This window comes from Syngnathoides biaculeatus, chromosome 18 (genome assembly GCF_019802595.1).
Source record: "Syngnathoides biaculeatus isolate LvHL_M chromosome 18, ASM1980259v1, whole genome shotgun sequence".
NCBI classification, from domain to species: Eukaryota; Metazoa; Chordata; class Actinopteri; order Syngnathiformes; family Syngnathidae; genus Syngnathoides; species Syngnathoides biaculeatus.
Window position 1 is genome coordinate 12,769,199 of NC_084657.1, and position 21,289 is coordinate 12,790,487.

At 43.8% G+C, this 21,289-nt stretch overlaps 1 protein-coding gene across 4 annotated transcripts in view; it reads left to right on the forward strand.

Annotated features, from left to right (window-relative positions):
- si:dkeyp-23e4.3 (rho GTPase-activating protein 7) overlaps positions 1-21,289 on the forward strand; it is a 45,172-nt gene that overhangs the window by 14,485 nt on the left and 9,398 nt on the right. For 2 of the 4 annotated variants that reach the window (XM_061803199.1, XM_061803198.1), the window contains exons 2-9: positions 15,616-15,687; positions 17,225-17,306; positions 17,741-17,804; positions 18,065-18,639; positions 18,790-18,970; positions 19,193-19,546; positions 19,850-20,184; positions 20,517-20,693. In XM_061803199.1, the coding sequence (XP_061659183.1) occupies positions 15,616-15,687; positions 17,225-17,306; positions 17,741-17,804; positions 18,065-18,639; positions 18,790-18,970; positions 19,193-19,546; positions 19,850-20,184; positions 20,517-20,693 (1,840 nt within the window). Of the gene's footprint in view, positions 1-9,339; positions 9,593-15,249; positions 15,344-15,615; positions 15,688-17,224; positions 17,307-17,740; positions 17,805-18,064; positions 18,640-18,789; positions 18,971-19,192; positions 19,547-19,849; positions 20,185-20,516; positions 20,694-21,289 lie in introns of those variants that run through there. The other 2 variants (XM_061803202.1, XM_061803201.1) reach the window with 2 other exon arrangements.

The following is a 21,289-nucleotide window of genomic DNA, read 5'->3' on the forward strand; positions in this document are numbered from 1 at the left end:
AGTCTAATTCGTTCCGTGACTAAACGCTTCACTTAATTTACCCCTAAATCGAGAATTGAAACGCCATTAATCTGTTCAAGCCCCTTTAAAAAATAAAAAGGGTTACATTTTTAATCATGTCAAATAGCACTTTACTGCACGAGAAGACAATAAACAAGGATGTAAAGAAATAAACTGGGTTTAGAAAGTATATTTACTGCATATGGGGACATGCCAAGTCTCGACAACAGCTGTAGTGTTGTATGTGTGCCTTTAAGGGGCGTGGCCTAGTGAATTTTGTTTTTGTAGGATTGGTCCTACTGTAACTCATTTTGTATTTGTGTATTACCAGTGAGACGATACTAGTAGTAGTAGTAGTATATGATGACCTTGTACTATTACTAGCGTAGTGTTGAAAAAGTGTATATGTACGTAACACATGATATATAACATATGTATTACAGTATGTTCATTATAACCTCATATAAGCCTTTTGTATGAGGCAAAGGTGTGGAACCGAGTCCCATTACTTAAGATTGCATGTTCTGCACGAGATAATTCCAGTTGCTACGTTTTCATCTTATGGGGGGGAAAAAATGGAGTCATATATTTGAGGTAGGCGTTTACTTTATGAATGCAGTATCTTTTGTCAAAATGGACGGCCAATGTTTAAGAAAAGATGGTATTTGGAAGCAGTATTTACTGTAGTTTCAGAAACGATTATTCTTTTGTATTCTCAGATCTTTAATAGTTTTCATCTAAATGTGAAGCAATTTTCCTTTTCAAGGCCTTCCAACGTGGAATATTATGGATTCTGCAACAAAGTCATGTGACCTGCATGATCATCCTTTCATCCGTCCACCTTTGCCGCAGCCATCGCTCCCTCAAAGCCGCCCAGATCATACCTTTAATGTCATGATCTTTTCCGACTAATGATTTTCAATAACAAAAGATGGCCTAACCTTTTCGCCGGAAAGCCCTCGCCCAGCCCGCGCGGTCCTAATCCGAGGCGGCGGGTCTTTCGGATTCCGTCAAGGCCAGCGAGCCCTTTACAAATGGAAGTCAACTACTGTACATTCATTCATTTTTTCCAGATGGAAGTCAAAGCACGAATGTCGAACGCTGACCCCAAGGTTGGCCCCGCTCGCAGGGCTGCTAATAAATACAAAACAGCAACTGCATTATAATAGGATAATAATAGTGAGTTGTAGCTTTAATAAATTGTTTCACTGCTGGCCCTTGATAAAAATATTATTTTACATGAAAGCGGATGCAAATAAAGGTTGAGGACTGCTATGCTAGGACGCACAAATCAACCCCAATCAGAATAAGGTAACCTAGAAAAATGGCCAATGCTAATTTGCATTCGGAGTCATCGTTGCATGTATATCAATTACATCTTTCACACGAGACATAATTATGTTTTGAGTAGTTGGAGTTTTCAATCAACTAGTCTGTAACGTAATTCGGATATCTGTGAATCTGTTTTAGCTGCTTATCCTCACGAGGCTGGAGCCTATCCCAGGAGGGCTTGACACCCGTGAACTGGTTGCCAGCCAATCGCAGGCCACCTTGAGACAAACAGCCGCACTTACAATCACACCGAGGGGCAATTTAGTGTGTCCAATTAATGTCGCATGGTTTTGGGATGTGGGAGAAAACCGGAGTGCCCACCCGGAGAAAACCCAGGTACGGGGAGAACATCCAAACTCCAACCTTTTTTATGGTGATCATGATGTGCGCGGAGTGCATCAATCAGTTCGCAGCGTACAAGAGCCATCATAGAGTCCGCCATTAATGCGACCGTCAGAGGGATTCGGTCTCCCAGTTAATGACTCTCCAGTACTTTTTAAAGCAATTCGTCTTCTCGTCGCTCACGTTACATCGCGGCGCTTCAAAGAGGGTCGGCAGATGCATTCAAACCCGTTTTAGCTTGCTCAGTGAGTGAGTTCCACGCTCCAAAGTACAGCAAGTGTCGCGCGGTAGCCACACTGGAACCCCCTCCTCCGTGAATGATCAATCCAAAAGCGCAATTTCCAGCCCAAAGAGACGAGCGGAGTGACGTGAACATCGATCGCGAGTGAAGCAGCGATGCCAGGATGGACAGTCTATCTGGAAATTTTCCCTCAAAGTGCGCAGAATCTACTAAAAGGAGAAGTCCCGGGCAGACGGCCAACAGCTCCATCATCACCCGAGCTCTCATTAAGTCCCTCAAGCTGCCAAAAGAACACTGCTGGGGGATTTAGAGCGAGTACAAAAAAAGAGTCAATTAAACATTTGCCGATTAAATATGGCTCCCTATTAACACAAAAGTGGATTATGAATGGCCAGTAATGACGCAGCCCCAATTTTTTTTTTTTTCGTCTTGTTCCCCTGATATCAGTCATTGTTCTCCTCTTCCAAACATTTACAGGCCTCAGGAGAGGAAAGGGCCACAGACATCGGACGCTGCCAGACTAATTGAAGGTCTGGCATTCAACTGGAGTTTTGGACGACTTGGGGAAGAAAGTGTCCACTGTTTACTTTTCCTCTTCCGCTTGTCCTTATTGGGGTCGCGTGAACCTGGCGCTCATCTCAGTTGACTTTTGGTGAAGGAAGCGGGGTCCACCCTGAACTAGTTCTTGTCAACTACACGCTAATAATAATTCCTGAAAGTTGAACCTACAAGTTTTGGTTTTTTTTAAATTTCATGTTTGAATGTTGGTACAAACATACCAGTGCTAGCCAAAACGTTAGCTCGCTAACTTGGTTTAGCTTAGCTTAAAAGCAAAGGTTCATTGCTCATACAATTTCAAACATTCGTACAGTTTTCACACATGGAAAAATCTTTTACCTGCGTTTCAACAACGTTTTTGGGCCTCTTTAAAGTTTATCTGAGAGAAATTTAAAGGTTTAAGCCGAAGCTCTTCCTGTCCAAAGTAGGCTGCCGTCTACTTGGCTAGCGTCTACTTGGCTAGCATTCTGAAGACAATGATGTGTAAGATTCGAGGGCTGGTTATTAAGTCCCTGATCATGGTTAAAAACGTAAAGGACTTAAAACTAACTGTAACCTCAACAAATTCTTTTTTTTTTTAATTAAAGTAAGTAAAAGTAAAGTAAGTAAATTAATTAATTCAACTAATTAATTTTTTGTCATGTCAATGTCCAAGTTTGCAGTACATGCACATATGACATTGATTGCATTAAAATTATTTGTTTTGGTTCGGTGCCAAACTGTAATTTTAATTACCACCTAGCAGCAAAAAAATTCAATCACAAACTGCAATTTTTCAACAATTAGAATTTTTTAAAAATGTATTAAATGTTTGATATGTTGTCACATTTTTCCCATCATCAGTTGGAATCTTCGAAATCACAGTGAATCAGACTGTAGATTCATTTATTGACTTGCATCTTGTTGTATTATTGTATTATAACTAATAGATATAATTTCAAAGTTTAAATTTCACAACTACCATCGCTTAAAAACTCTACTCAGAATATTTACGAGGATGCCGAGAAACGTCACACCTTTTTGCGAGTTGTATTCTCCGGCGGATGAACAGGAAAGACAATGACCAACAATTGCTTGCGGCCTTCTCAGAAAGGCGACGATTAACCGCTGAGGCATTTCCCGACAGGACGGTTCCTCCGCTTTGGTTGTGCAGATCACAGTGTTCTGGGCTGAGACTTCCTCCTTTACGCTCACTTCACGGGATCGCCCGGGACCCAAAAGAATCGGGGGGGTGGCAAAGGTTTTTCAACACGAATCAGACTTTTGCTTTTCAGGCAAATGCTCTTTGGTGAAGGTTTGAATATCTTCTATTTTTTTTTTTTTTTTTTTTTTAATTTTGCTTCACAAAGTAACAATTACTTACCACAAAGGGCTGTCAGTATAATGGATCAAGTGCCTCAGAATACTTGAAAGACTTTTTTTTTTTTGCTTTTTTTTTTAAATATGTCTTTCACACTCAATTGTTACTAGTCCACTACTCAGGAGTGTGCAATTGGACCACAGATAAAAGGCTCATAATTGGTGTCCACATTGATTTTTCTCATCTCGGGCCATTGTGTGTGTGTCAAACAACCATCGATGCTGTCTTTTTTTTTTTTTTTTTTTTCTTAATGGGCCTTCACACATCCTGGTTTCGTGCGCCATTGTACTCAACAGCGGTCATCACTCAAACACAAATGTTTGTGTGACTATATTTAGTGAGGTTGGCACCACAGCGGACCCCCCCACCCCAGCCCGTCACACCACCGCCGAATGCGCAAATGGCTTTGGTGTGGGGACCTGTCCTGACTCACTGGGCTTTTTTAGGGTCGGGGTGGAATTTCCAAACACTAATAGGGCTGAAGATCCCGTAATAGCCTCCTTCTAACGCGCTACCAGAGGTTCCGCGGGTTCCTGGCAAGTTCCCCGGGTTTCCATCCAGCTCCTGGACAAATCCTTTTTATTTATAGTGTCGTCAACAAGGACACTTTGTTATTTGGTTCTTGGCGCACGGATGGCCTTGTGAGTTTTTTGGCTTCAGATGCGGGGGTGATCTTTAGTAAACACATTTCCCCCGATTTATTGCTTTTTCTTTAACATACAATTAAAAACAAAAAAAATTGTATGATGAACACAAAAATTAAGGTGGATGTCTGTCATACCAGAACACAAAAAAAACAAACTACAGGTTTGGTTTCCATGGTGATGAACCTTTAACACAATGGCTTCAAACTCGATGCACCTCAGGGGGCCGCTGTGGGCACACTCTATTCTTCATTCATCCTCGGTGCACATGCACACAATTTGAATGAGAAATGCTAAAAAAAAAAAAAAAAAAATCATCTTTTTAATTATGTTTTTTAGCACAAAAGATAAGCAAAGAAGCTGGTGTAAACAAGTAGTGCGCTAAACTACTCGTGACATTTTCCATGGCAACGGCAATTTAACTTTCACACACTGAAAAAGGTTTCTCTGCTTGCATCAAGACGGGTCGCCGTCACGCCCCCAAGAGCCACAACCCAACCGTGATTGGCACACAACACTGTAAAAGTGCTATTCATATAAAACTTCAAGGCCACACTATCATTTAACTTTCGTAGTAAACTGAGGGCCACAAAATATCACGTTGGGGGGCCGCAAATGGCACACGGGCCGCCAGTTTGAGACCACCGCTTTAACATGTTTTAACTTTCATGCAAATTTTCTTTTGGGAAATTGGAGAAACTGTGGCCATCATAAAACATTCACAAACAACAACAATGAGCGGGGTTTTTTTTAATGTACATTTTAATATTCTTTGTCTTATATGCATGAAGAAAAATGTTACTGCTGTATTATAGAACAGAAATATGATGTATGAATTTAAAAGGAAGTGGAGAGTCTTACATGTCTGACCAGTTTTTAACGTTCTTATCATTTTATGCGTTCTATGAACATTTTTGGCTATGGGGAGCGTCATGAGTCATTCTGGCCTCTGATCTTGACCAAACATTTTTCGCCTTTTTTTATCACAGATTTCAATTGTAAACATACAAATGTATTCAGAAAGAATTTTGGAATCCATTGAAAGATTGAATTTAAAATAAATATTGTCGGTTCTTAGAGGACTAAGCGTGTGTTCCATGACATTGGTCACATTCTGGCAAATAGAAATCCATTCGATCATCAGTCATTAAGGCCAAACGCTAAATTTTAACATTGCTAACTTTCATACAAGTGTGAAAAAGAAATTCATTGCTGTATTATAAAACTTCAAATTACTAAAAAAAAAAGATAACCATTTGGCGGCACGGTGGATCAGCTGGAAATTGTTGTCCTCACAGTGCTGAGGTCCCGGGTTCAATCCCGGACGCGCATGTTCTCCCCATCCCTGCGTGGTTTTTCCCCTGCACTCCGGTTTCCTCCCACATTCCAAAAAAACATGCAACATTAATTGGACACTCTAAATTGCCCGTAGGTGTGATTGTGAGTGCGGACATTGTCTATTCTCCATGTGCCCTGCGATTGGCTGGCGACCAGTTCAGGGTGTATCCCGCCTCCTGCCTGTTGACAGCTGAGATAGGCTCCAGCTCTCCCCTGACCCTCGTGAGGATAAGTGGATGGATGGATGCATAACCATTTGGAGTATATAAGGAAGTGGAAATGCAGGCCTGTTGCGTTGACTTGATTGCTACTTTGGAACATTTTTCTTGCATCCAGAGACTTCACAAATCAAGATTATTAACATACTAAACTGTATTAACAAGACGGGGGGGGGGGGGGGGAACTGGCGGGGAGAGCAAGGTAATTGAGTGGTTAGCGGTTTTGCGAAAACAGCATTGAAGACTCAAAATTGTCCATAAATGTGAACGTACGTGTTTTTAATGTGTACTTGTACTGCATTGCCCCGCAATCGGGTGGTAAACCGTCAAGGAAAGTTAGCTGAAACCTGCGATCCTCATAAATGTCTGTCTTACTCACGTTCACTAATTGAGAGCACTTCTGTCGCGACGCTTCCGCCATGTCGCACTTTTCCTTCCCGTGTGTCATGAAGCTCCGTACGGAGGGTGAGGTCGAATTTGAAGAGGGAAGGTCGCATCCTGTTCGGCCCAGTCGGAAATACCGAACCCCAAAGCCTCTGAGGCTGCCTTCAGATTAGTCCGCCCACACACACATCCACAAAATACTTGTACGTTTACACAACAGTAAACTGGAACACACCCCAGAGCACCCAAGTAAGCAGCCATGCGGAGTTTGTGGGGGTAAACGCTGCACGCACGTCCTCTTGTAAGCGACTAGCCGCCTGGCTGGAACACACACGGGCGTGTAAACACACGCACACACACTGAAAGGCCCATCCGTTGGGAGTATTGTTGGATTCTTCCTCTTCTGACGCCCGCCAGGATCAGGAAAAGGAAATGCAGTCTTGTGTAACCAATCCACACAGAGATACAGAAAGCAGAAAGAGAGAGGTTGTTTTTTTTTTTTTTTTATTTGTTCTTCTTCTTTGCTTTTCGTCGGACGGCAAGTTCTCGTGACGAATTCCGATCAATCCTGGTGTGGATGCGCCTTACCCGCGCGGTCCGCGAAGGCCGAAGTTGAGTTTTGAGGAAGAACTTGCCAGTTTTTTTAGAAAACAAACTTGCCGGGCAGTCTGTAATCCTCAATTTTTCAATGGTTGATTTGTATTTATTTGAAAATCATTTCTTCTATCATCAGTAATGTCAATCAAAATACAGATAATCCTTGCTATGTACGTAATTAACTGTCTTACATATATAAGAATACATCTTCTCCCCTCAAAATACTTCAATGATCAATTATCATTAATGGCTAAACCACTAGCAACAAAAGTGAGCGCATCCCTTTGGGTAACTGTCCATGTCGGTCAGATTTGTTGATTTATGGCGTTGGTGCTCTTACACTACTGAGGATCTGAAAAAAAAAATTGTTCGTCAACATAACATGGTCTAACAAAAAAAATTGAAAATTTAAAAAATGAAATTCTTCTCCCTGCCATATTGAGCATATTAATTGGACCCTCTAAATTGCCCCTGGGTGTGATTGTGAGTGCAGCTGTTTGTCTCTATGTGCCCTGCGATTGGCTGGGAACCAACCGTGAGGATAAGCGGCGAAGAAAATGAATGAAAGTACAAATATCTCATTTCAAACGTAAGGGAGTACTGCAAGACTCGTAGAAGTGAAGCTCCTCTCGGCAAACTGTGGAAAAAGTTGATTCTGAAAGTGTTCTTCGGGAATTAATGTAGCGATCCGCCGAGATCCGGTTTCGCCCGCTTTTAAGCGTTTATTCACATTCGAAAGCCCGCACGCAAACACCTCCGCGGTGAAAGGGAAGGCCATTAGCGCTAATGGTATACCTCGGACTGAGTGCCGATCATGAATACTTGCGCAGACTGCGTGAGCGCACGGCGAGGACGCTACACGTTCAATCTTTGGTCCATTTGGAGACCTTTTCATTTTGCCTAAGTGCCGCTTTTTCAACGGTAATCTTGTTCATTATCTTGTTCGCTCTATTTGTATTTGAGCGATCCAAGACAGTAGAACCGCGCTCTGATGTGCTCGTGGATGTGGCCACGCAATTCCCCCCCCCCCACCCCACTCACAAAGTTTTCACAGAATCTGAGATGAGCAAAACTTTTAGAAGGGGAAAAACGCAGAGATTGTGACAACAGATTCCCCCCGGGACGCTTCAAAGACCAACAATTTCATGTTTCTGCGGGATCCGATGCAAATTAGTGTGAACAAATTTCTCGGGACTGTTTCGAGCTCCCTGAACGCCATCCCATCATCGGCTCCGGCGTCCGATTTTGTCGCACCTTTACAAAAGAATATTTGTAAAGACCCTGAAAAGTGAATTCAGATATTTGTTTCTAAATGCCGTCATGTGTTTGAAGGTAATTGCTGACTGACAACTACGTAGTACTCGCTTATAGCGATAAACTGTAGCGTTGAACTGTTTTCCACCATTTCAATTTCACGTGGATAAAAGGGTGCAATGTATTAATAATAATAATCATAACTTGTGTACTGGGACTTCGCACTAATGTGGCCGCTTTGGAGTGCCTCATTGTTGCGGCGTTAAAAAAGACGCAAAGTATTTGAATTTTGGGTCCCTGTAGTATGTCATGACGGAACGGTGGTTCAGCTGGAATGCGTTGGCCTCACATTTCTGAGGTACCGCGTTCGATCCGGGACCCGCCTTTGTGGAGTTTGCATGTTCTCCCCCGTCCCTGCGTGGGATTTCTCCGAGCACTCCGGTTTCCTCCCACATCCCAAAAACATGCAACATCAATTGTACACTGTAAATTGCCCCTAGGTGTGATTGTGAGTGCGGCTGTTTGTCTCGATGTGCCCTGCGATTGGCTGGTGACCAGTTCAGGGTGTACCCCGCCTCCTGCCCCTTGAGAGCTGGGATAGGCTCCAGCACTCCACCGTGACCCTTGTGAGGATAAGCGGCTAAGAAAATGGCGGGATGGATGGATGTAGTATGCGATCAAATTTCAAGGTGAAAGAACGACATTTAACTTTTTTTTTAAATTTATTTTATTGCTGTTAAATGTCAAAACAGGTCACATTGGACCAGAACATTAACTCATGGTTAAAACTTCGGAATGAATTTTTGCTTTGGGCCGTATTGGAAAACCATGTGGGGGACAATCTGGCTGCATTCAACTTTCCAAAATGCGCCAATCGTCCAACACATCACTACTTCAACCCCACCCCCCAATAAATAAATGAATCAAAATCCCAGCAATCTGAACTGCTGAATTCCCCACTGATGCTCACATGTCGGGAGCATTTCCCTCCTGGAAGGTTATTTTTAGGATCCTGCCCCTTCGTCCCCTCCTTTCCCTGGTGTTTGGATGGTCCGGTCCTGGCCAGAGGAAGAGGAGTGGCAGGGAGGGGAAATGTTGAACAATGACTTTATTAACAATGATGCCTGACACGGACAACGCCAGGACCTAACTTTGTCGCTCTCAACCCAGAATAAACCGTAAAACTTTTCCCGTTTCGGATTTAATTCTTTTCAAAGTGCTTTTTTTTTTTTTTTTTTTTTTTTTTTTTTTGTTCCCCTCTCTGTGTATTTTTGTCTCGTCTAAATGGAAGTCTGCTAACAAGCGTCAGGCATGTTAATCCCGAGTGAGTACGTGTTTTTACTCGTAATAGAATGTTTGTCTGTGATGACAGCTGCTTTTTAATAGGCCTCCGCCAGATAAGCGTCTGATTGGTGTTTAATTGGCATCATGAGCAATAATTAATTAGAAGCCGATGCAGCTTTTGCTATTGTAAACGTGCCCTCTGCGGATGTCTGTTTGCCGATAATAGAAGGAGCGTTTTTTTCTCTTCCTCTTCTGAAATGTTAACAAAAATGCGTAAATGTTGCTTGTATGGCTTCACTTTATGTCCTTAAAATAAAATCCCCCCCCCAAAAAAAACTTATTCGTTATTTTAATCAATTTTTTCCCCTTCAATTATGAAAAAAAAAATCAAACTAGAAGCATGTTATTCTCCTGCTATATAACTTGAGCTGAAGTGCCGTAAAAATGTTTTTTCCCTTTTGATAAAAACTATGTAAGCATGATATTATAAATTCAGCAGTTCAACGCGATAACATTTTCCCATTAAACTGCATGTTTGTTGTCAACATCGGTAAAATATGTGTAGCAGGGAAGCACATACCTCTGGTCAAAAGTTTCACACAAGTGGATAAACGTTGAAGCTTTTACTACGTACAAGTGGGCACCATTTTGGGGGGGGGCAATATTGAGCACGAATGACTCAGTTAGTAATTATGATGCATTTTTTTTATACCGAATAATCCCGTATTCAAAGAAGATTTTGTTTCGCTGAGCACCTCGTCAAATGCACAACAACAAAGTACTCTTGTTGTCTGTTAGCAGGAATTAAAGTTGAAATTAAATTAAAGATTTTTGAAAAGTCTGCTAGCATACAATGACAACTACCACAGACAGGCTAACGGAAATTAGCGTCGACGTTGTGGTAATTATCTAACAAATCTCGAGCAAGCGTGTCCTGAACACAAATGGGGCAGCAGCAAACAAAGTATACAGCTATACTCGCATGCATATATAGAGGTCGTGCACCTACGTCATCAAATCACCTCACTGGCTGGAAGTGCTGGTCAAACAAACCATTCTTCAATGCTAAGTCGGTTGGGGACGACGCGGAAATACGTCTTATAGCACGAACGCCCAGATTTATGTCCGATACCGTTAATCATTTAGAAAGTGATAATAAACAAAGGTACGTGGAAAAATGAGAGACACTTGGCATAGAGGACCCATATTTAATGCCAAAATTGATGTTTTCGCTGATAAGAAATTGGAATATTAATCTGCTTCCGCTTGTCTTGGACAACTGGATTTATACATGGATCTAGTGAGGAAGTCGTCGAGATTTACATGGAAGGGTTTGAAATTGTAGAAAAGTCTGGACGCATACAGATACTTGGTTGCTGGATCTGTTCTCAATCAAGAATAAATCCCACGTGGTGATCGAGCCACCCAGATTTTTTTCAATACAAATACCAATATTTAAATAAATGACCCCTGGTTTTACACAAACTAGCATTCATTAACTATGATTGGAAGAAAAAAAAGACAGCGAGTCGACTCCTCGTTGAATTTCGGTAAACGTCTCCGTGACAGACTTTTTTTTTTTTTTAAATATGCATTGTTCTCAAATGAGTCCATTGCATATTTAAAACAAGAAAATAAACCACTGGGATAGGCTTCACCGCCCGTACACGGAAGCGTGGTGCGGCCACGCGTTAACCTACGTAAACATCTGTGTGACCGAGGTTTTAGGTTTTTAGTTTCTTTTTTTTTAAATATGCATTGGACTCATTTGAGAACAATACATATTTGAAAAAAAAAAAAAAGTTTGTTGGGGAGTGTTTAACGTGTGGCCGCAACACGCTTCCGTGCACGTTGGAGACGACTCCGTCGTTTGTTTTGACAACCAACAGCACAACAAGTCTCGGGCATTGTGACTATTCTGCTCCGGTTCACTGTCGAGTAGTTCTTTTTGACCGCCAATATGGCGCCGTGAAAATGGTGACGTCACGTGCACGAGCATTATTCTCTCAGTTAGGGATGTTCTCTGCCTCTTCTTCTTGGTTCTTAATTGCGCTGTATTATTTCCAGTCTACCTCAACGCTGCCCAGGATGTTGTTGCACAACGCGGTACTACACTAAAGGTGCACAACTCCGAATTCTGACCAGTCTGTATACTGTAAAATCCATAAAAGACAAGTGCCCGGAAAAATCGGCAATAAAAGTGGGGACACAAACAAGAACCATGATATTTTCCGGGTCGACTGCGAATCTGTTTGATTTTATTATTGTTATCACTGACATCCGGATAATAATTTTGTCGACATTTGCACAGAAAATGTGGATTCCAAAGTGTTGCTTTTCAGGGGGAGTTCAGACGTATCAGCTACTTAGTTCTTGTTCTTTTTCAAATCAGTGGTTTATCCGTGTCGACGTTTTGAGTCTTTTGTGCTGTGTTCCTGTCAGCTTCGGTCGTGCGCATTCTTGATCATGTTTACACCGAAGCGCTACAAATGCAAAAGGAAATCAAGAAGACGCCGCATCACAATTTGTTTGTTTGTGGGGGGAGAAAAAAAAAAAAAAAACAAATTCCCCAGCTGTCGCTCCAATTTGCTTCACCGTAACTTGGGAGGGTTTATCCCAACTCATTAAAGCTCGTCGTGGAACTACAAACTCTTTTGGGTGCGGGGGGGGGCAATTCAGAGGGCCTGTCTTTCTGCTGGAGTGTAATTCGAGAGTTGTTAGTAACGCATGGCAACAAGAGTGCTGGCAGTGGCTCATAATGCGGATGTACCGAACTTGAAGACGCTTCCATGCGAAAATAATTTGGATTGTTGTGTCATTTATAATTATTTTGCCCAGTTTGGCAGTTTAATCTGGGTACGAACATGTGAAAAAAATGTTTACCCCCTTCCAATCAATGTTAGGATTTATCAGATGTTTAGATAATATTATCCATCGTGGTTATCCTACGGTGTGTGTGATCTCTTTCCCGATTCTCTGTGGTCATCTCAAGTATGCCAATATTTCCATTTTCGGACACGATCGCTATCATAACCTTGGCGGACTCAGAGGCCCTTACGGATTAGAGAGCATTTAAATTTCCAATTAATATTCAGGGTTTTAAATTTAATCACTTGCTTTTCTATGCCCCCCCCCCCCCCAAAATGGCTGTGCAGCCGTTACCTGTGTAAGCCCGATCTCATCTTTCTAATTTCAGCATTTGGAATTTTTAAAGACGCTTTCAACCGGACGTCCTTGGACAAGCGATTTTTTTTTTTTTTTTTTTTTAAGGCAACTTTTGCTCTTGTTTGCTGTTTTTGCTTGGAAAAAGTAAAAGAGGTTGCAGAGAATATTGGAGATTAGTTCAGTGCAGAATGGAGTGGAAACATTAAAAAAAAGATGGAGCCAAAAGGTTAATTAAGAGGGTTTTTTTTGCTTTTTTTTTTTTGCCTGTTACACTATACACAATGTGATTACAATTTCCCTCTGGTAATTACGAAAGGGTGTGTGGGGGGGATGGGGTGGAGGGCGCATCTTTGAGCGCACAAGCAAAGTACTACAAAATGAACTCCTGGCTTGCTTGAGTTCACTCATAATTCCTTATTCTTGCGATATCCGTTGATTAAATGTACATTGCCTCCTGAAATGTATTTCAAATGTGCGGCACTGAATTGTAAAAAATGTAAAGAAATTGTTTTTAGAACGTCACACACGCTGTTGATGTGTACCTTTAAGGGGTGCGGCCTAGTGAGTTAGCATCAGGAGCTCCGATTCTAGCACATTTTGGCTTTGGACCACAAGGTTAGCATCTGTTTCGTGCTTTTTGTTCGTGTTTTCATTTTGTATTTGTGTTTTTTTTATTGTCTGTCCGGTTACATAAAACGACTGACCGTCTTTGCCCACACAACTTTTACTTCTCCATATATTTTTTTCACTTCACTTGAGTGCTGGTGTGTCTGACGCTAGCTATCACCTCGAATTTTGGTACACGACGCAAATAAAAAATAAACAAAAAAAAAAGCTTGTAAAACTAAGTTGGGACACTCGTTGGTCAAGGTTTTTGGCGAGTTTTCTGTCGAGAAGACTGAAGAAATGTCTTGGTCTATGTTAATGCAAGCCAACTCAATCATGTCTGAAGGACATCGGCGCAACTAGCGAACAAGCGATAAGGAGATCAAACCCGGCCCGGGGAAGTGCGATACTGTTAGAATATGCCCGCAATTCTCATCTGACAGCGAGTTATGTAAGGAGGGGAAAATGGAAATGGACAGAAATAGAAAAGCAGGAGAGCGGGTAGCTTGAAAATGACGCTAATTCACGCCTGACCTAATTAGCGTGTGGAAGTTTGAAGCCCGGGTGAGGGGAGGGAAAAAAACACTCCACACCTGTCAGAAACAACAATGAACCATCAAACCAGGCCTCGGCCGGTCAGTCGTCCACCGCCTCAACCCCGTGTTTATGTAAGCGATGCTATCTGCCGAGCTCCCGTTTGGCGATTACCGCGGTCGATAAAGGCCTTTTCCTTTTTCCAAAAGGAAGTTCTGGCGTGGTCCCTCTGGACTCTGATAAGAGATTTGAATGTACGATTACGCGTGACCACGCCTCACCAGACCAGTTGTTAGAACCATGTTTGAAGGCTAGAATTTTTATTATTTTTTTTGGGCCATAGCCTTGACTAGGACCTTCAGAAGATCAGCGAGGTAACGTATACAAATGTCAGATTTTCCCCATTTCTACCGAACTTGTTCTCTTTCAAGTACGTTAAGTGTGAGTCTTAACAGTTTTGTCATCTCTGGACAAGTTGAATTTCCAGCTTTCTTGTCAACATCAAATAACTCGACTGCACGTCATCGACGATGTGTCATCGGACGTCAGGAAGGCGTACAGGCAAAATCCTTCCGGGGCGGTCACGCTCTTTCTATCGCTTGCATTTTATCTGACATTTGACATGCGAGTGCTGAATTTCCCCGTTTTTTTTCACCCCTCAGTGAACTCCTCGCGAGCGCAATAAGTGTTCTGCTTGAAGATCGGGAATTCGCTGGAGAGTATTTTAAAAAGGATGTTTGAATTTTATAATGTGAGAGACTCCACACGACAAAGAGGGGAGGGGGGGATTTCCAGCTACTAATATCGCTTGCTTAATGTTTCAGTTTAACAACCTTGGGGAGGACAAAAAAAAAAAACAGTATGCGTGTACACCGCTTGAGACCATCCAAATGTCGCTGGTATACTTTTCCCTGCAAGCTTCAAGTGGAAAAAAAAAAGGACTTAAGGTTGCAACCCTTTTTTCTCTGTGGTCGTCGTGGTTTAGTGAGAGAGTGGCTTGTTAAGACCAGGCCCGCAAGATCCACATATCCTTTGGATTTCTGCGAACATGTGGGACCTGCTCGGCCGGCACACTTGATCCCGTTTCAAGTGCAAATGTCACATCTCCGTCGTAAGGCTCCCCGAAATAGGCTCACTTGTTCGGTGGGGGGGGGGGGGGGGTGTAATGTTGTATTTCCTCATTGTGTTTATTCACTCACCTGTAAAGAGTAACAGTGGTGTGTTTATGTAATGGCCTTGGTAAATTTACCCCTTTTCACGCTTCATATCGCAGTTCAATTAGCATAGCATTAGCGGTTGCATTTATTTGTCAGAAAATTCACAAATTTCTTCCACCCCGTCCCACATCTGTACCTTACACACAAGAAAGTGAGTCTGAAGAAGTCACGAAAATGAGAAAGAGAAAAAATGCCTCGAGTTTACGCACGACTCCGAGGACAAACACGCTTAAAAAAAAAACATGGATGCTTAAAGCTTCCACCACTAGGTAATATTTCATCTCATTTCGCCACGTACTATATTGAATGTATTTTCGGTTGTCACTGTCCAAGTGGACCACTTTCAGCCAATCAGCTGTAATTAAAATTGCCACAGATGATTAATTGCCAGGATCTGCCCTCAGATCATTTTCAACGCAAATTAGATCAAAGCTAATCAAGTGACAGATGATTAAGTCCAAATATTTGTCATCTTAAAGCCACCAGAGCGTGACGTGATCGCCTTTGACTCAAGAATTGTTTTTTTTTTTTTTCTTTGTAGAGATCGAAGCCAGGGAGGCCTGCGATTGGCTGCAAGCGGCCGGCTTCCCTCAGTACGCGCAATTGTACAAAGGTAAATAACTCAAATTGTCCAATGTTTGTTTATTTATTTATGCATTATTTGCCTTGAGGATGCTGATTGAAAAGTACAGAGAAGGTCAGAAGGAGCTACATTGTGTCTTTGTGGATCTAGAGATCTAGAGAAACCCTATGTCAGAGTAGCGAGAGAGGAACTGTGGTACTGCAAGCGGAAGTCTGGTGGGACGGAGAAATATGTTAGAATAGTACAGGACATGTATGAGGGCAGCAGAACTGTGATGAGGTGTGTCATAGATGTGTCAGAAGAATTTAAGGTGGCGGTGGGACTGCATCAGAGATCAGCTCTGAGCCCCTTCCTGTTTGCGGTAGTAATGGATTGGCTGACAGATGAGCTTAAACTGGAATCCTCTTGGACCATGATGTTCGCAGATGATATTTTGATATGCTGTGAAAGCAGGGAGCAGGCAGAGGAACAATTAGAAAGATGGAGGCACGCACTGGTAAGGAGAGGAATGAAGATTAGTTGAAGTAAAACAGAGAGAAGGGTGGAGGGGGAAGAGTGAGGCTACAGGGAGAAGAGATAGCGAGGGTGGATGACTTCAAATATTTAGGGTCAACAATCCAGAGCAATGGTGAGTGTGGTAAGGAAGTGAAGAAACGGGTCCGAGTGGGGTGGAACAGTTGGCGGAAGGTCTCTGGTGTGTTATGTGACGGAAGAGTCTCTGCTAGGATGAAGGGCAAAGTTTAGAAAACAGTGGTGAGGCCGGCCATGATGTGCGGATTAGAGACGGTGGCAACAGGAAGCAGAAATGGAGTTGGCAGAAATGAAGCTGTTGTTGAGGTTCTCGCTCGGAGTGAACAGGTTGGATAGGATTAGAAATGAGCTCTTTGGAGGGACAGCCAAAGTTGGATGTTTTGGAGACAAGGTTAGAGAGAGCAGACTTCGATGGTTTGGACATGTCCAGAGGCGAGAGAGCGAGTATTTTGGTAGAAGGGTGCTGAGGATGGATCTGCCTGGCAAAAGAGCGAGAGGAAGACCAAAGAAAAGGTTGATGGATGTGGTGAGGGAGGACATGAGGACAAGTGGGTGCTAGAGAGGAAGATGCACGAGATTAGATGGAAAAGATGGCGCTGTGGCGACCCCTAACAGGACAAGCCGAAAGGAAAAGAAGTCCATTGTGTCACTGCGTCAAGCCCTAATTTTCAGTGATGAATCACTTCAATCAAAAACCCAAATTGTATTTCTTAGCTAGTACTTGAGCGACCGTTGTAATCGAGTATTCCAAGAAGCATATTCATTTTTTTTGTTTGTTTTTGCTTCAGTTGACTTGAATATATTTGTAATAGACGACTTTAAGATTTGTTTTCTGTGACATTTTCCCATTAGCGTGGTGAAGGATTCTCTGCAACGGTTCTTGCTCTTAAGAATATCATGTATTTGTTCTTATCTGTATTAATGAACGGTTGCAAGTTAAAAAAAAAAAAAAGAATATTGCTGTAGTATTGAGACATGTGCCACACCCTTGGTTAATAGCAAGAAAATGGATGAAATCTTACGTTTTGCATATTAGACTGCAGGTTCCCAATCGACGTGGAGCTCGCCAAGAAGGATCACTACTTCCTTGATAAGGATGCTCTGGATTCCCTCTGCAGGTAAGACATTTAGAAAGTTTTCACCATGCCAGACCCCGGCTGCAGTTGATAATTGCACACCACACAGAAGGAGCCGAACGCCACTTTGGGAGTCCTTGAACCACTTTGCAAGTCGCAGCGGCTTTAATGAGATTTGGACGGCAGCTCGCAGTTTTTAGCCGTCTCCGGGCTGCAGAGTTTTGTTTTGGCGGGTATGTCACGGTAGAGTAAAAGTGCTACAAAAGTGGTGATGCAATTGCTGCCAGGAACTAAACAAGCAGCTGACGACTACAGCCAAAACGAGTTTGACGCACAGATAACAAATTCATGACTGCATGAAAGGAAAATAAAAGCAACGAGTATAAATGTAGCTGCGGTCAGATCCGTCCATCCATTTTCTGAGCCGCTCACCAGAATGTATCGCTCTTTTACAAACGTTGTCTTCCTGTTTGCAGGCGGCTGACGACGTTGAACAAATGTACAGAGATGAGCTTTGACCTGCCGAAAGCCGCACATCAAGTGAGTTGTTGAGAGCCTGGTGAAAAGAGAACCTCTAACATGCCAGCTGATGCTCGTTTCAGTTTTGTGCGATAGCACCGGCCTGTGAAATCAACTTTTTAGGTATCGTTTAGTTCCGAGGGACGATTCAGCCAGTTGGTGCTTGACAGCTTTTCTTTCGAGGACATTTTTGAAAGGCAAACTTGCTTTTAATGACTGTTTGGAGTGGATTTGTGAGTCGGTGTACATGAATATTGTATGATTATGGTGTTATCTTTCAGGGCGAGGAAGACTTAATCGAAGACGATTACTGCGCTATCAGCCCCAGGTGGACCCACGATAGTCAGATGAAACAATGGCGGCGCCTGGACTCCTCCACGGACCTTCTCCACTTATCCGACACCTCAAACCCTTCTCGGGACGTGTCCTTGTGTGACCACCGCGATGGCCGAGACCACCATGACATTTGCTCCATCCGCAGTTCGAGCAGCACTGACAGCGAAGGCCAAAACCAGAAGAGTCAGAGAGAGGATACGGACCCCAACAGAAGCGCCACGGACGATCAGATGACCAGCCGGAGCTCGTCACGCTGCTCCTCCTCCAACAAGACTCCGTCGCTGGACATGTCGTTCAGTGGACCCCCGTCCCCCGGAGACGAAAGCGGTAGAGGATCGTCGACCGTGAGTCTGGAAGCCTACATCACTGATAAACCGCCTCGCAAGAAGGGGACCAGCCTACTGAAGAAGATCGAGAAACTGAGGTTGAAAGGGACGACTGGTCTCGTCCCTGCACCGAGGAACCGTGCAAGTTTGGCTGGGGTGGTCCGAGGCCCTGCGGAGGGAAGGTGGCCCTCGAGGTAAGGATTGTTTTATTGCTAACTCGTCAGTCACACTAAGGTGTTGGTGAACTGGGATTCGACTGTCGGAAAGTCATCTCTGCGGGAAATACTTCTCGGGGATTAATATCATATGATCATCTCTAAAAACAGATTACATTTTCTTCCTAGCTGTGCGTCTTCATCGCCGTCGTCCCCGCACGCCATGAGTAGCAACAGCAGCAACAGCCACTCGGAGAGCAGCAGCACGGTCAGCACGCCGAGCCCGGTCACGCGGGTCCGAAGTAACTGCAAACGTGCCGAAACTGCCGGGGGACCGACCCGCCACAATAGCAACCACACGGACGCCATGGTCAGTGTAAAACATTTGATTGATTTGAAAGAACCCTAGGATTAAAATTAATATTCAGTGGGGGATTGCTTATCGGACCATCGTCAGCATATGTTTTTCTCCTCAATACCCTAAACAAGGGTCTCAAACTAGCAGACAGTTTATTTTGTGGCCCCCTACCAAGTATTTTTTCATGATCTGGCCCTTTTGAGTTTGACTTCCCTCCTTCGTTTCCCATCTCAGTGCTACACGGACCAGATCAACAACAACAACAACAACAACATCAGCCACGACAGCCTGCTCTTTCACATCCCCCACGGCCACAAACCGGGCACCTTTCCCACCTCGCTGGCGCACAAACACGCCCTCCTGTCGCCCATCCCGGACCAATCCTCCGTCAACTGGAGGACGGGCAGCTTCCACGGTTACCAGGGCCGTCGCAGCGGTCGCCGCGGCGCGTCGTCGCTCGCCGCCTCACCGAGCCCGCCGGACCACCGGCTGAGCGTCTACGATAATGTGCTGGACCACCACCAACAGTCTGAAAGCGACGGCGGCAGCGGGGGCAGTGTAAGCGATGTGGAGAGGGTGGGAGATGAGGTGGGTACCTTTCTATATTGCCTTTTATTAGAGGCTGATATTTTGTGGGGATTACCAACGGGGGTCCCGCGGGACGGGAGTGGACTTGACATTTACAGGATTGGGCGGGAGTGGGATTCTGTAAAAAATTGATTTGGGATTGGGAGGGAATGGCTTTAAGGGAGCGTGAGTCAAAATCAAATCCCCTGGCAACCTCAAGTCCTGACCATTTTCCGTCCCATAAACGGGAGTTCACTACAGACCAGTTCCCAATCGGCATTACAGTATAGTTGTTCAGGTTACCTCATTCTTTGGGTTTCTCAGGTGACTCAACTGTTGGGCGGCGAGGACGTTTTCTCGGCTTTAGATACCGTTTTGGAAAGGATCAACGACCTGCAGCAACTGGTGTCCACTTGGACCGAGAGTCTGTCCGAAGACGACTGTCGGCGCGATTCCTCCTCCGCCTCTTCTTCGACGTCGCCTTGCTCCCACAACTCGCCGGCCAACAGTTCCACCGCCACCTCCCCCTGCCCGTCCTCCCCTGCCCACATCCACCTGGAGGTGCGGCATTCGGAGGAGGAGGAGGGGGAGGAAAGCTGCGAGAAGTCGTCCGTGAGCGAAGACGAGTCCAAGACCAGATCGCCACAAGATAAGAGCAGGTGAGGAACCCAAAATTTCTTAGCGACAAGAATTTAGTTCACTCGTGATCTGTCCATTTCTCCCAAGTAGTCGTTGTTTTAAAAGACAATTCAACTCGACAGCTACTCAGTACGCCACGTTCTTTGCAGAGGATAAAGAATATATGACTGTGAGTATAGTTATATAGACTGTCTACAGGTGTTGCTGCACCGTTTGAGTTCAGTTGAGTTCCTTAAAGACCTGAAATACAATTGGATCCACGTTAGCTCGTCAATATTCCTGTAATCATAAATATAAAAACTGCTACTTGAACACACATGGAGCACCTCCACAATGTTTTTCAAATTTCCAGCCGAGCGAGTCAGCATCTCCACTGGTCCAGCGAGCAGAGCCTGCCCTCCCTGCCGGCCAGTCCGGCTCTGGAGAACCAGTCCGTCCCCCAGTTCGCGCTCCTTCAGAAGCTGGCCCTGCTCAAACTCACTGCCCTCATGGACAAACACTCGCCATCCAGCAAGCAAGGCTGGAACTGGTAAGACTCGCCGTGGAGGTTGAATTCTAAGCGCATCTTTGACGATCAACAAAATGTCATTTCAATGCTCCGGTATTTGCTCTCGCGTGGGCGAAAAGGGGAAATATTTCAGGCGGCGTATTTTGTAAAGTCATCTATTATTCATGGTTCAGGTGCAGCCCGGGTCCCCGGCAGCCAAATTACTGTAAGTAGCAGCATAGTTTTTCCAAGTGAGAAAATATTAAAAAATCACACCCCGGAGATCTGATACAGTAGGGTAGGATCATCTGGAGCTGTTTTTACTCGTGAGTAATATTTGCTTTTCAGGAAGTCTTCCCTCAGTTTTATAAATAATTAGCTAGCAATGTCCTCTGTTCTAATGTAAACCGATTTTGTTTGAGTGAGCAATTATTTTTTTTTAATCCATTTCTGATTCAAGCGAGTGTTCGAATGTGAAAGAGATCGCAAGGAAAAACTTACTCCTGATATATCTCACAAAAATTGTGTACAGCCCTCAGATTTTTGTAAATATTTTCCCACCTTTTGCTGACACAGAGCACAATTTGAACATTTTCACTTACCATAATTCCCGACCGACACAACGCACCTGATTATAA